At 42.9% G+C, this 16349-nt stretch overlaps 1 protein-coding gene across 1 annotated transcript in view; it reads right to left on the bottom strand.

Annotated features, from left to right (window-relative positions):
• Nucleotides 1-16349, bottom strand: part of TMEFF1 (transmembrane protein with EGF like and two follistatin like domains 1) — a 96904-nt gene that overhangs the window by 20326 nt on the left and 60229 nt on the right. Inside the window, exons 4-5 of the mRNA XM_066625126.1 lie at nt 11081-11107; nt 8773-8869 (exon numbers count right to left, since the gene is read on the bottom strand). Coding sequence (XP_066481223.1) covers nt 8773-8869; nt 11081-11107 — 124 coding nt within the window. The remainder of the gene's footprint in view (nt 1-8772; nt 8870-11080; nt 11108-16349) is intronic.

The raw sequence follows: 16349 nt of genomic DNA, 5'->3' as shown, positions 1-16349 counted from the left end.
TGCATTAGTTTTGTAAAGTGAACCTTTGGGTTCCCAGCAACCCTTTTCCCATTTTCATTATACTAAAGCAGGCACCAAAAACATAGTTTTACAGGCCAGTGGTTCTGAAGTTTTACAGGCCAGTGGTTCTGAAGTGTTTAGTGTCAGGACCCACTTTTTAGAATGAGAATCTGTCAGGACCCACCGGAAGAGATGTCATGACCGAAAATGACATCATTAAGCAGGAAATTTTTTAACAATCCTAGGCTGGAATCCTACCCACAATTACCCCGGAGTGACTATCATTGTTAAAAGCATATATATAGTAGCCTGTTAAAAGTAAAGATCTGTAACGTTTCTCCATATCAGTCTAATATATTAAAAATAAAATATTGAAATGAAGGGGGACCAACCTGAAATTGGCTTGCGACCCACCTAGTGGGTCCCGACCCACAGTTTGAGAAACACTGCTACAGGCCCATTATATATTGGTTACTATTTACTGAAGTCTCATCACAAAAACGTCTAAACCAGAAATAGTCAACTTCAGTGACTAGTGAAAACTCCACAGTGACAGTAGGGTCCAAGAGTGTTCAACTGTGTAAAAAAGGTGGCACCATCTAGCAGTGTGGTGTCACCCATATTAACACTGACAGATTTGTCAATGAAAAGACATATGTGACACTGAAGTATAATACCTCGAAGACTTATGCAACTTGCAAAGCTTTTTAAGAGGATTAATAGAGATCTGAGAAAATTGTTTCAGGGCCACATCCACCTTGCCAGCTGATCATTCATGGTCTAAACTAGGGGTTTCAAACATAAGGCCCATGGGCCATTTACAGCCCATGGAGCTCTTTACCTGGCCCACCTGATAATTGAGCTCTCCTAGCACAGCCCTTCCAGCAGCGCCTCTTCTGCTGAGGTGCTAGGAGGAAGAGAGAAAAGGAGGCTTCAGAAGGCAAGAAGGTATGGTGCAGGTGGAAGAGGAGTGAGAGAGGGAGAAAAGAGATGCTGCCAAAGTACTGGGAGAACCCACACAGGCTGCCCTTTCAGCAGCATTGCTTCTGCCATGGCATCACTTCATACAGCACCTCTCAGCTGCTGAGCTGTGAAGTGACACCTAGGCAGAAGAGGAGTTGCTGAAAAGTTGGTCCACATGATGACTGGGCTCCCCAGTAAGATAACTGGGCTCTCCCATATCTTGAAAATATTATCAAAGTGCTTATTTCTGGCCATCATCTGCTTAATGATGCCACTTCCTGCTTAATGATGTCACTTCGGGCCTTCAGCAGGCGCCATGAATGCTACTCAGCCTGTAGTATGAAATGAATTTTACAGCCCTGGTCTAAACTGTCAGTTTAGAATATACAGTATTTCCGTTTCTGCCTCCGAAGAGTTTTCAGCCTATATGGTCCAGACAGAAAGCTTTTTAATGAGTTATCAGATGAAAGAACCATGGACAGATGCTTCACATATCCTCAAATCACTTCAAATGCTTTTCAACTGAGACTGTTCATACACTGGGTTGCTAGTCATCTACATAAATCAAAACACGCATTGTACGAATCAGGCCTTCGCTTCCCCATGTTTGACTTTATTGCAGTCTTCTCTACATACCTGTCAGTTCAACAACGATCACAGAATTAACATAACTACAGTCTTCTAGACATATTTATGCAAAATATATGGCCTACAGACCAAAATAGCTGTGCTATGTGCGATAATGATGAAATAATTGGAATAATTAGGTAAAAATTAATGGTTATTAAAGTTTGGAAAGGGCAAATGTATATTTTAAATCTTTTACGTTTTTACTTAGGAAATACAAAATGTATTTAGGAAATATTCATGTGTTTAGGAATACTGAAGATTTGCCTGGGAAGAAATAACATTTTAGCATTTTTTTAAAAATTCTGTGTACAGTGGGCCCTCGGTATTCATGGGGGATCCATTCCCAGAGCCCCCAGGGATACTGATTTCTGGGGATAATGGAATCTTCAGGGAGGCCAAACCAAAAAACCAGATGTACCTGTCAGAAGGCTCTGAGGTTCAAGGAGCCCACGCTCTGTTGTCCATTACCACACACAGCCAAGACATAAGGAACTGGTAGTGAGTAGCTGGGGCACCTAAAGGAAGAGCTCAGTTGCTGGTCACAAATAGGGGTTGCAGAGTGTCTTGCCTGTGTCTCAGCTCGTGTTCAGGTGAGGAACCAGCGGGTAGGACCAATGGTGCTGCCTGTTCAGGCCTTGCTCAGTTGAAAAGATGGCTGCCATTAAAAATTAGCTGGTGACCAGAGAAGTATCTAGGCTCGCTTAGACAGATGCGGTCTTGTCTTTCTCTGTAAAGACCCAAATCTACATATAGCAGCAGCGTAAAGTGGAATTTCCAAAACAGGCCATCTAAAACCAAATCAGCTTGTGACTAGAATATTGGCTTCTTTCTCTCAGTAGGAAACCAGAGCTGCCTTGAGAGAGGTGATGTTCCATCCCACGTGTTGCCATGGATACGTCCAGTCACAAGCTTCCAGCTGTGGTGCTCAACCCTGTCAGTGTCATTCAAGGGTAATTGGAAACAACAGGTCACTAAGCAGAGTGGCATAATTTGTTCAAATGTCCAACAGCGGAGGGGGGTGTCACACCAGCTAAACAAGGAAGGATGCTGCACTGCTCATCTTCGTGGGCTTTGGGAGAAAGATGTTTGCTTTGGGAAAAGCATCTCTCTCAGTCAGAACACTTATTGATTACATTTGTATCCTGTTCTAGCCGCCAAGGAGTTCAGGGCAGCAGCAATGGATTATTCTCATTTATCGTCAATATATCCTCGTGACGTAGATTAGGTTTTGAAGGAAAATATCTGTCTAGAGGTCACACAGAGAGGCTCGGGTCTGAAGGGGCTTTGAGCTCAGGTCTCCCAAGTCAAGTCCAGGGCTCTCTCCACTACACCACACTTGCTCCCCAATTCATCAAGGGTGGTATTTGTGCAAAAACAGGATTCTGGATCTGACTCCATTGTGCAAGTAGAAAAATGTGTATTTCATCCACAATGTTCCATGTTGTATCAGGCTATGCATACACTAACCAAAGGGATAACTAAAGCTTATCACTCTGACTCCTAATAGTCAAAGCCAATAGTCAAAGTCATTCATGCAGTCAAAGCCACAGCATCCTCCATCTCTTCAACAGGAAGATCTCTGTGCACTAAGATCTACAGATGAGTGCTAATTACAGGACTTAACAAGAAAAGTCCCTGGCCTGGTTCACACAAGCATGTTCGTCACTTCCTCAAGTGAGGATGGTTTGGTTACACTCAGTGGGATTTTCTTCCCACTTTGAACAGTAGACTTCTATGTCACACCACAAGCTCATTTGGTAAGTCCCTTCCATTTCACAAATGGTTTACAGGGTAACCGGGGAAGCTGCTTTTTAAGAAAGACAAACATGCCCTTTGGCCTGTGAAACTAGCTGTGCAGTTTTTTAGATTCTAGCCATTATTTTGTTGTTTGATTTCCAACTGGGATCCTATAATTTTCTGTACATTGCCAAATGTTGAGTCTCAAGACTCAAAAGGTTAGTTGGAGATTATGCTTTCTGGTTCTGTAACATCTTGAGCCTGGCAATTCAATTTTCCATACAACAACTACCAATCAATCCACAAAGCACTTTATGCTACATTTCTGCTCACCAGCAGGACAAGAAGATTCAATGCAATTTCTTCAAATTCCAGAAGAATGCAAAAAATCAAACTGGTGGAAAATCAAATTATCCTAGGTATAGCTGGCTATTGAAATACAGACACAAAACATAAAGCAAATCTCAGTGGCCCTTAAGTTCCAGTAATGCTTTAGCAAATCTATATCAAGTGGCATTTGCTTCAGCTATAAAAATCCAGACCATTATCTTCCCAGTGCCTGTAATAATGTTAATCATATTTAAACAATCCTCCTTGCACTTGAAAAATAACAAATCAAATATCTTTGACAAATTTAGTGTGTGCTTGGAAAATTACATGCATTTATCTAGACTATGACAAGAGGAAAGTGCCTGTTAAGCAACTTGTTTCCTATTGTAAACACAATGTTACCCATTTTGCTTAGGAAGCCCAATTCTTAAAATGTATTCTGAACACATTCATTCACACTTATATTCCACCAAATTCAATAAATCATAGGTGGAAACAAGGCTGATTCTAATTCACTACATGTTCAAGGATAGGATTGAGAGAAAAGTTCCTAGCCCAGTGGTTCTCAAATGTTAGCACTGGAACCTACTTTTTAGAATGACAATCTGTCTAGGACCCACCAAAAGTGATGTCATTAACCTGGAAGTGATGTCATGGCCGGAAGTGACATCATCAAGCAGGAAGTGCTTCCTGAAAATGCAGCAAGCCCTGAAATTGCCCATGACAAGCACTGAAATTGTGCCATTTTTCCTGGATAGATAGGCTATAAATAATTAAAGTAAATAATTATAAATCATTAAAATAATAAGGGGAGATGAAATGGGGAAGCCAGCCATGTTCCACCAAGTACATTCTCTCTGTAGCCTGCTTGCAAAAACCTTAACCTTCATCCCCCCCCCCCAAAAAAAAAAAAATACCATAAGATTTTCTGGCCTACCCTGTGCCTAGCTCAATTTTAGTTCTTATATTCAAGCCAATTCAGTATGATTTGGGACAAAATTCATTTTAAATACATGTTTTTCATTTGGGTTAGATTGAGATTCAAAGCTTCCCTCTTAACATTAAAACCCCAGAGTGATGAGGAGAGGAAATGAGGCTCTACTGGGGGGGAAGTGGGGAAAAGTCTGTAAAAGTCAACAACACTTTCCAATAAAGCAATGGTTCCCAAACCTTTTTAGCACTGAAATCCACTTTTTAAAAATTACACAGCATCAGGACCCACCTAGCTTCACAAAACTAAAAAAAATCTTACCAGCTCAAGCCTCTTTTTACTGTACCACGGGGGGAGGGGGGCTGCCTTCTGGAGCACTTGTCGAGCTCCTCATTCATTGCATTGGGACCATTCTGGTAGCCTTGCACTCCCCTTCATTTCATCTTCCACAGGAGCCAAGGCATGTTTGCTTACTTACAAGTAAATGTTGGTCCCTCAGACAGCTAGACACTGACTGAGGGACCACAACCATCCAGGAGTCCACTTCTTCAGACTGACTCCTGGACCCTCAGGACCACAAGTAGCAATAACACCCATCAAGGAGGACACCATTGGAGGAGTCCAAAACAGCGTTCAGTCCGAATTCTTCTAGCACCCTGGCACTGATACTGGGTACTTCCCCTTCTGTTGTGCAGATATCTGAAGAACACAATGGAACCCAATGGCCAATGTCGCACAACCAAATCCTCAGCAGCTCCCCACCCACATGATCAGCTTCCTTCAAATGTTACTTGAGCAAGCATGGAAGCAGCCATGCTACTGCTGGTAGTGGATGTATCAGGTTTCAGTTAATGTTATGGAAGTTCTAACATCTTTGGAACAGGGCAAACAGGATATAAATTTACATAATTGTACCTCCTGTTGTGCTCACTGATTTCCAAGATACCAAGAAAAGATAACTAGGTGGCAATAAGCTGGTATCTCTGATTGCACTGATACTTTTAATTGGTTTTATTTCAAGCAGACTGGCACTGGTCTATTTTACTTTATTTAGTAATAAAGTAAATTTATTTACTTTACTTTACATTTAACTTTACATTTTCCAAGCAATTCTTAATGTAGGAACTGTGACTTTTTCATTGCTTTGCTTGGCCACCAGAAGATAGCAGGGCTCACTGAACTGGTTTGTGTCTATCTCGGTCACCTGTCCAAAAATGAAAGAAGAGTGCTCGGATAAACAGTGAGGTTCTGCAGTTGACTAGCCTTACCACCAGAAGAAAGCAGTCTTTTTTCCCCTCAATTCAACCTCTCATTAAGAAGGTAACATGGGACTCAGCTGTCAGGAGGTGAATGTTCTTTTCCAATGGCTAGATGCTATAATGAACTGAGGGATTTTGTGACAGTGATGACACCTCTGGCAGTGATTTACTCAGCTGCCTGGCTATCACAGGGGGCTGAACATTTAGAAGAACTGCTCTGATTGTAAGAGTTTCTGATTCCCACTGGTTCAGGAGAACCAATTCTACAGAAGGGCAGGTAGAAGGTCCTAGGAAGGAAGAACTGACCGGTGTTACAAAGAAAGGCTGAGAAAAGAAATGGGCCATGAGGTGAGAAATAGCCAGAAAGAAGAATTTAAAGATAAAATTACATATCCTGTCTCAACCTTGTGTTTTTAAAGCCTGCCCAGTGCTTCCTTCCCCTAGGTAAGTAGAGGCAGGAGAGCACAATTTGCAGCTGAGAAGCTACATGTAAGAATAGCATAGCTAATTCCTTCCTTACCCACCCATGTCCGCTATTCATCAAAACTCCTTCCCATAGATGGAATGGAACTCCTTTCCATTCCAGCTTTTCATGTATCTTTTAAATCAGCTGTCTCTTATCTTTCATATGAACATTATAACTGAAAATAGCGAAACATAACTAATGAAAAAAGTGTCATTAAGAAATGCATCTTATGTGTAACTTGAAAGTGTCTGTACATTCCACAATGGTTAGGTATATCTGAGAACATTTATACAAGTCCTTGTCTTTCTTCCAAAACCTACATTATCTGTTATTTATACATAAAATAAAAAACCAAGAATGAATTATATTTTAGTGATATTCTCTCACTTTGCTCGCTCACATATTTATAAGCAGGAATGTCACATAGTGTACTAATCCAAATCTGAATGTTAATTTTCCAACCATGCTGTGCAGCTCATGACAACCACCTGCTCAAAATTCACTTCTTTTTCTTAATCAGCTCAATAAAAATTAAAATAAAGCAAAAAAAAAATTCTGCAGAGATAACCAAATTGATAAAGTTGTTCCTATTTCTGCAGTGAATGTGATGGGCTGTGGAACCTTGGACAGTCTAATTAGAGAATATGGTTAGGAATGAAAAATGCAAGTTTGCAACAGTCTGTACCGATAACAAATTCTTCCCAGGATGCTTAGCTGAGGCGATTCCATCACAAGAGTTGCACGCTCCAGTAGAGTGTGGGATAGTCAGCGTTCTTTAAAGGTAAATGGGCAGCTGGCGTGAAATGTAAGTCTTGGTCCCTTAATTCTCTAAACTTTTACAGCCTTTCATCCTACCCATAGCCTTGAAGCTTTGGTAAAAATTGTGCTCAATCTAAGGCAGAAACAGTGAGCTTTATATCTCACTTCTTTCAAGTACAGGACATAAATATTCTTTTTTTTCATAAAAACTGAGAGTTTTTTTCAGACATTTTTCAAAGCTTATATCCTAAGCAGGAGATAGGTGAGACACTTGTGTTCATACATGTATAACATGGACAGACAGTTGAATGAACCTCTACCAGAACAGCTGATGCAATCTTCATGCAAGCCTCATACTAAATGAGATCCATGACTAGAAATCTGCTTTTGAGTTTTGTCCCAGAAAATGAATGACTTCATTAAAAATGCACTAGTTTTCTTCCTAAGTTTCTCTGTAATATCTGGACAGACATCATGAGGGACACTGTGCCACATTAAGCAGCAGGCTGAAGAGTCTCTTGAAAAATAAAATCTGCTTACATGGAGACATCACAGACTATTTCAAGAAGCATGTGTGCCTTCATCGTGATTCTGCCTCTTACTATTGCTGAACTGATTTTTGCACATTTATTGAAAACTCTGATGGCCCAATCCCATCACCCACCACCAACACCACTGCAACTGGACCCGGAAGGCATGTGCTGCATTGAGCGGAGGGGGTACCTGAGGGCAAACAGGATGTAAATATAAAATATTTATACTGTCCCCTAAGTAAGCCATAGGACTGTCTATGGGTCTCCTCAGACATAGGCAGCCGCCTTAGGAGAGGAAAGGGGCAGGGAGCTTCGAAACAGAGGTGATCGGATCTGGTATGCACCACTGCTACTGGATCCACCCCTCCTACCTCCTCCCTATCCAGCTGTGTCCCCAGTCCTCCACTTCCTCCCCCTCCCCACCCATCCTCCACAGCTTACTGGGTCCAGCAGGCATGGCAGGGTCTGGTGGCACAGCTGTGGCGCTACTGCCTCTAGCAGCAACATGTGCAAAATGGCCACCGACAGAGCACTGCAATGAGCCATTGATACCAATTTACAACAGCGGAAGTCACTTCCACTTTGTAACTTGCTCCGTCCAGCAGCCCAATCCTGGATAGGATTGGGCTGTTTAGAAGCAGAAAAAAAGGTATGCAAAAAGACAAAAACAAAACAAAAAGGAATAAAAATGAGTAACAGTTCAGACAAACCCTGACACAAAATGTGTGAAACTTCTAACTCTGATTGGCAAAATATTTGTGTCAGACGTGCTCAGACATTATGAAATTATCTTTCTGTCTTCCCTACTTTTTAATTTAAGAACTGCAGATTAATATTTTCTTTTTTTCCTATAAAAGAATATGTTTTTGGTAGGTTCACAGCTCTGGGCCAGTTCAGTTGTTGGTCTCTTCACCAGGAAATGCATGGATCCAATTCCTCCCCACTGCAACTGCCATACACTTCTTAGACAAAGCTCTGTGGTAGCTGGAGATCTCTTTTAAAACTCACCAACTGCTATAGCACAGACAAGAGTCAGACAAAAGCCAGCCCTACCTATAGCACAGACAAAAGTCAGACAAAAGCCAGCCCTACCATTGGGTATCCAGGCCACTAGGCCACTAGGAGAAGGCAATCTAAATTTTGGAGTAAAAGCTTACTACTTACCCAACATTTTCTGCATCTTCATCACACTCAGCCCTATACTTGCAAACGCCACACTTTGAATGTTTTCTGTGAACTTCTGTTCCAGATCCTTCATACTCTAAACAGAATAACACCATGTCAATAGGCAGTATTAATCATATATTATGCATTAATTATTATTTATTTAAAGCATTCCCTTTACGCATTATTTCCCAGAATTATATTCAAGTTTCCCTTCAAGGAGTTCAAAGTAACTTACATGGGGTCATTACATTGGATCTTCACCATAAACTTGTGAATTTGAGAGACGACAACTAACCCAAGGCCACGCCCTCATGAACCTCATGGCCAAAGAGGGATATGAATCCAGGTCTTCCTGGCTGAAGTCTTTCAGCCACTATGCTACACCAGTTCTCATCATTGGCCCAAGAATTTGCATGTTCAGATTTTGTCATCTGAGGTGGAAATATTGCGTGCTGACATTTATGGCATGCTGACATTTACTCCATGGTAGCTCCTGAATCCAAGTGCAGTATCTAAAACAGCTGTACTACAAAATGACAATATACCCAAACAGAAATATTTCCCATGCATTTGCTGCAAATTATTATATCATTTATTTCCTGCAAGGAATACACTGATATTCATTTTATTGTCAGGTTATCACTGGAAAAAATAATAAAGCAAAATTATTTTGTTTCAGGATGATGTAAAACACGTACCCTTTAACTATTGGGTTAGTGACTCAATACAGACAGCACCACCTGTACACAACCCAGGATATCCTGCGTGGGCCTTGTGGCAGAAGATCTGTGCAATCTATGCACAGGTACTATGTGGTCTGCCGTTTCCAAGTGCATTGAATGAGAATCCCCAAGACCTGAGAAGATAACTGCAAGCTTTTGTTGTGCAGAAAGCTCCTCCACAGCACAACCAAGACTCGTAAAATCTGGCGTTTCAGTGGCAGTAGTAAGTGTAATGTTCTGTAGTGCTTCTGAGTGTCCAGTGCATGTCGTATACATTCTCTTGTAATCTTTACAACAGACTTCAAAGTTAGGTCATTACTACTACTACCATCACTACCACCACCACCACCACCACCACCCCTATTGCAAACTCAGAGGTTGTAGCTGAGGGGGGAAAGGCTTGCCTAGTGTCGTTTAATGATTATAGGGCAGAGGCAAGATCTATACCAGGGGCTACTCAATTCATAACTCAGCTACTCAACTGGCCCCAGCTCCTAAAGAAATCTGTTCAAATTTCTTTTAAGCATCACTGGTTGAGACTCAAAATACTTTATTAATATTCTGCAAATGATGTGAGGAAAGTTGCATAAAAGTATCTCTGCTAAGGTTTAGAAATTGTATCAGTCAAAGCCTGTAGCAGGGACAAGGAACTGTTGTGCCCAATGAGCATTACAGACAGATGGCAGTCAGCTGAATAGCACACACTGATTATCAATTTATTAATTACTAAAAGCAATCTGCTCAGAGACTCTCATTACCACCATATTTTAGCAACTGAATTTTAGGAGAAGGGAATCTGAAACAAATTATTTCAATAATAATTAACATGACTATCTATATTGCAAGCATGTCATTTCGTCAGCTTAAAAGCCCTGACTGATCAAATGCCATCTGTCCACATTTAAGGGGGAGAGCCACGGGACGAAAAAACAACCACCAAATATCCTTGATCATCCAACTCTTCCTTACAAACATAAGAACTAGGCTGCTTTAGATGAACACTATTGATCCAGTAGCCCACTGTCTGTAACCAGCGGCAGCTCTTTAAGTTCTTGCACAAAGGTCTTACCTAACTCTGCTAGATGAGATCTGTTTTAAGCGACTATGACTATGATAAGGGACTAAACCTGTGAAAAGCATGTGCTCTTCTACTGAGGCGTGAACTCATCTTAAAAAGAATATCCCAAGAAGTATTCTGTTCTGTCTGTTCATAAAAGATGAATGAGGATGATTTAAATCCACACTTAAATACACTGAAAGCTCTTAATTTTGGCGGGATCTACAACTATTAAAGACTATATACTCCTAAATTGTATTTTTTAAAGCAATTGATGAATTGTGAAGAACTGTTTCTGGAAAACTCCTTGTGCAAAGGAAAGACAATGTATATGTAATAAGGGGTCTGTCAGATGGGGCCCCAGCCAAGGGTTCACCTGGCTGACCCCTGCAGTGCCAAAGGTGGCCATGCTGTTGGATAGGCCAAACTGAGCTTTGCTCCAGAGCCCACAGCACCCTGGTGCTAGCAGTGCACAACATTTCAAGTTACTGACACACAAACATAAAGGGGTGGCAGGACTACTTACCCCCTTCTCCTGATCCAGAGCCATTATCTGAAAAAGAAAAAAAAAGACAACATTAAACAGGGCTATATTTTGCCTTATTCCTTTAGGACTAGGGTTCCCAACCCGACGCCCGTGGACAGTGGTGGTCCACAGCGTCCCCCCCCCCCCCCGGTGGTCCGTGACATCTCTGGTGAAAAAAGAAAAAAATGCCCTTCCAGGAAGAAAAAAAGCCTCTGCAGCGCCAGCAGCCAATCAGAGCATAGCCTCTCCATCTCCTGCCTCCCCCTTCCACCTCCCTTCCCTCCTTGTCTGTGAGTGCCCAGACAAGCAAAAAAGTGAAGCGCAGGCACCTTGTAAGGTATGCGCACGTTTGTGCAGCCTCGTGGCTCAGCTGCATGCAGAGGAGAGGTGCCCTGCCGCCCACTGCCTCCATTCCTTGACCCTGTGCCTTCAGGTGAGCACTGGCAACCTGGTTTCTCAGGAGTCAGATCAGGACTCCAGCCAGCCTGGGAAGTCCCTTTTGTGGGCGGGCGGGCGGGGGGGGGAGAGGGGGGCCAGAGGAGGGGAGGAGAGGGGCCTGAGAAGGGGGAGGAATGGGAATAATGAGGAGAAAGAGGAGGAGGAGGAGGAACAGGTTCCCAAAGGTATCGCTGGTTGGCTGGCTGGCTGGCTGGGGGGGTTTCCCTGGGAGTGGGTTTCTCTAGATGTGATTTCCCTGGGAGTGCAGACTCCAGCTGGCCAGGGAACACAGAGCAAGGGAGTTGGAGGCAGTGTGGCAGCAGGAGAGGGGAGAAACAATATGCTCAACCCCCATCCCTGGTACCCCCTCCCCAGTTGGCAGGATTGGGCCTCCTGGATGTGCTCTTCTAACACCCAGGGGTGGAGCAGATATCCAGGCAACCAGGTTTTTGCACCCCTTTTGGAGAGGGAAACAGGCAGCATCTCTGCTGTCTTACTGCAAGCTGCCCACCTGGTGAGAAGCAATTCCAGAAGTTGCAGAACAGGCACCACCGTAGCCAAGTACAGCAGGTGTTACCCCTGACTTTTCCTTCTCAGAGAGCAGCAGCAGCAGCTTTGTCCATGGGGAGCCCTCCCCCACCCCACACTTGGCCAGTTCTCCTATCTCCTCAGAATGCAATCCTATGTGTGGTTACCTTGGAGTAAGCCCCATTGACTATAATGGGACTTACTTCTGAGTAGACATGCCTAGAATGGGGCTGTTAGTCACACTGTGGCTGTGATGGACTTCTCCAGAAATGTCTCCAATTCCCTTTTAAAGGCATCTAGTCTAGACACCATCATCACATCTTGGGGCAAGGAGTTCCACAGACTAATGGCAGAGTAGGCAGCTGTTGTTTTGTGGCTGCAGCCTACCTATAGGCTTGCTAACACACTCTTAGCTCCAACCAAAGTAGTCCACAGCTAGAGCATGACAGCAATTAGAACAGGAAGTGAAGAGAGGCTTTTTTCCCCCTAAAGACCTTGCAGTGCACAGCAAAAGGACTTTTCTTCCTGAAGACATGCAGCAGCCATTCTGAGATGTCACTCTGAGCTGGTGCTTCTCCTTCAGGACCAACCTGCCTAAATTGTGTTGAACACTTTCCTAAGGACTCTGGACTCACAAATGGGGGGAGCAGGGCCAGGGCTGTGTAACAAAAGGAACTGTGGAGGGATGTGTGTGCTTTCTGTTGGCTCATTTAACTACCTTGCATGACTTGTCTATAATCCCCTTGTGCTCACCCTCTCCCTTTTTGAGGTGTTTTTCCACACTTAAAAGAGGCAAGGGCTGTGCATAATGTGGTCTGGTGAGGGGGAAAAGAGACTGGATTGATTTGGGTGGGTGTGAAAACCTCTAAGTTGAGGGGAAATTATTTTGTGTTCCATGTATTCCATGTAAACCCAAGACTTTCACAGCTAGTGAAGCAAACGTAAGCACAACCATCACATTAATTATTAAATAATCTTCTTATGTATTACAAATTTAATTGTATCTTTTGTGTGCGAGGATGGGGGGTTGCATGTGGTCCCCACCGTCTCCAAATTTTGCCTTAGTGGTCCCTGAGCTCCTAAAGGTTGGGAACCTGCTTTAGGAACTACAGGCCCTGAGCAAGCAGTCTCATATGGGTAGTCTTTGATCTTTTCAGATCCAGGAGCCACCTGCAATCCCAACTGACAACATGGGGCTCACTTTTTAAACATGTGTATCTCATTCCAAACACTTTTAAAAAGGAAAAAAATATTGATGATACAACACTCTTGAAATTAGGGCACCCCCAGTCAATTAAAAAGCAAGATCAGCCATATCTAGCTAAGGAGAAAAGCACATACAAGTGCAGCCTCTCCCTCTGTATGTGTGTGCGCTGTGGCTAATTGCACTTTAGGTTCACAGTTCTTAATCTACTTCCCCTCTTAAATGTGCAGGTATTTAGCTAGTGATAAAAAGTACTAATGACATGATCCACAGAAGCCAAGAAAATTAGCAGCTCAATCTTATCTAACTCCCTTTTCGGTGATGTGGAGGTGTCAACATGGCATTCACTGCATCCCCTGGGGGAGTTTCGACCTCAATAAGCGTCCTTGGGGTAAGGGAACATTTATTCCCTTGCCCTGGGGAAAGCCCATGCCTGGCTGTCATGGTCTGCTTGGACAGGTGCTATCAATATTGCTCCTGCAAGCCTGTGTGGACTGGTGAAGGCAGAAGGGGGTCAGAATTCAGCAGGCATGACTGAACCCATCCCTGTCCTGGGAATTCACCCTCTTCCCCACCCATCTCATCCCCATTCTGCCCTCCCTCATTCCATCCCCTTCCCATCTCCCTCCTGCCCTCTGAGCAGCTGCAGGCAACAGGCATCCCCAGTCCTTTGCCATACAGATCCAGTTGCTCACCACTTTCAGTGCTGGCTAGGCCATACTCTCCAGCATTGTCACATTTGCAACAGCTGGAAAGCATGTTACACTGCTGGAAGGCACATTCTGGCAGCATAGCAACCCAATAGGATTCGGCTGTGGTACAACGAACACCAGAGCTAGTGTTGTTCACAACAGGATTCCATAAACTGGCAATTGCATAATGCCCATGATATCAGTGTGCAACTAGCCTGAAGCTCTGAACTTTACACTACTTGTGTCTTCTCAGACTGAAGTTCAAAGGCTTAAGTAGATACATACAGAGGTCTAGAGTCCAGTTCAACCTCCAACTTTAATAGGGGGAAACTGGTTCTACCCACAACTTAGTGAGAAACTGTATTTTTTTTTTTTGTGGAAGGGTTTGAGGCCCCAACATATGGCCGAGAACACACTACACCAGTGGTTCCCAAACATTTTAGCACCAGGATCCACTTTTTAAAACACTCTTTTGGGATCCACTTAGTTTTACAAGAATAAAAAAAAGTTCCACTTTACCAGATGCTCAAGCAACATTTTTATCCTTTTTGCTATGGGGGGATGGGGGACACTACCTTCTGGAGCATTTGTTGAGTTCCACATTCATCGGATTGGGACCATTCTGGTGGCCTTGCATTTGCCTTTGCCTGGCCTTTGATAAGAGCAAAGTCATGTTTGCCTACTCATGAGTAAACATACATATGTGGCTCAGTATCAGTTTCCATATGACCAAATACATTGTTCCTTCTCAGCTTAGACGGGGGTGGTCTTCCTTCTCAAGTGTTTTTGGGGCCTGCATTCATCAGATCAGGACCATTCTTGTGGTTCCTCTTGGTCTGCCCTTCAAAGTGAACTGAGGCATGTTTGCCTACTCATGAGTAAATACACATACGAGCCAGTTTCACTTTTCCTACATTTTCCTTGACAGCTATCACATTGCCAGTTTCACAATCCACCACAAATAGGTTGTTACCAACAGGTGGACAGCAACCCACAATTTAGAAAACACTGCACTACGCTGATATCCTTCAAGTTAGCCCAGTCAGTGGATGAAGGATTCCTTAACTAATAATGAACTAAAGAAAACATTATTAGTTGCATGAACTGCCTGTTGTTAATTTCATATATGTTTGATACAGTACTCACAGCACTGACTTAATAGATTATATCCTTAGAATACAGCAGAACTGAATTTCTCCCTTTTCCTTCCTCTCAAGCTCTCTGTTCTTATTTCTTGCCTGTTTCCCCTCCTCTGCAAACATTACCTACAAGACACACTCCATTCGGAATCAAATGACTTTAAAATAAAGCAGTTTCTTGCAAAGAATAAGAAAGACATCATGGCCAATCCATTACAGAGTCAGAAACACAGAATGTTAAGAAAAGTATCTACAATTGAAGGAAAAGCAACACCTATCAGGTAATTTAAATAGATGCACATTGACAACAAAGCCCACACATTTCACTTCATATATGGGTTTTACTTTGGTAATCACAGGATTTAAACATTATCAGAGGATCGAATTTATCCTTGGCTATTTTATGCTAGTCTGTCTAAATGTTAAATTTGCTGAATGCTGTCTAGATTTCCCTCTGTCTTTATCCCCTATTCTTCCTTGCTCTATATTAGAAGAATAAAAATAAAACAAATCAAGTATATGGAGAGAGGGGGAAGGGGTGAAGGACCATGAATGAGGGCTATTGATTGCAGAACACAGAACAACCCTTCAGGATAGACACACAATGGAAAATGATGTTCTGTATTAACCTGAACTTCCATAAACACAAACATGAGTCAACCCCAGCTTTTCTTTGAGGAATCAATGAAAGCAGGCAAAACATGGCATGTGTGATTTACTTAACATTAAATTCCCTCAATTTTTCCTTGAAAACCATGAATAAAAAACAGAGAAGCAATCTGTGGAGGTTTCTCCCCCCTCCTCGTTTGTAGCAGCCTGTTTATTCTCTTGTGTCAAATCAAAACAGGGAGACTAGAAAGCAGGTACTGTGCTATTCTTTTTCTGACTGTAGCACTACAGATCCAATTAGCTTTGGAGCTGTTTAGCATGTGTAGTTCCTGCATATCAAGTACTTGGGTCCACGTGCAGGGACACAGAAGGAGACCAGCAGGTAGTAAGTGGGCAGGGCAACAACGCAGAAGGCTAGCCTTGTAATTTCCTTCAGCAAGAAGTCTCTCAGACTGAAGGACTGCAGTAGGTTATACAGCCTATACAGTAGGCAGTGATCTGGGTGTGGTTCCCTGGAATTGCTTTAATCCCAGGACATTTAATCCCAGGACATTCCTGGTGTGTGGTATTTGTATACCTGCTTCACCTTCCTACCCTCTTTTGATCAACAGGACAAGTTGGGCAAGAAGCAGGGAATCAGTGGCAAGCTGACTATGCTC

The sequence above is a fragment of the Tiliqua scincoides genome, chromosome 4, assembly GCF_035046505.1.
Source record: "Tiliqua scincoides isolate rTilSci1 chromosome 4, rTilSci1.hap2, whole genome shotgun sequence".
Classification (NCBI taxonomy): domain Eukaryota; kingdom Metazoa; phylum Chordata; class Lepidosauria; order Squamata; family Scincidae; genus Tiliqua; species Tiliqua scincoides.
The sequence above is the reverse complement of the archived record's forward strand: the minus strand, read 5'-3'. Positions and strand labels throughout refer to the sequence as shown.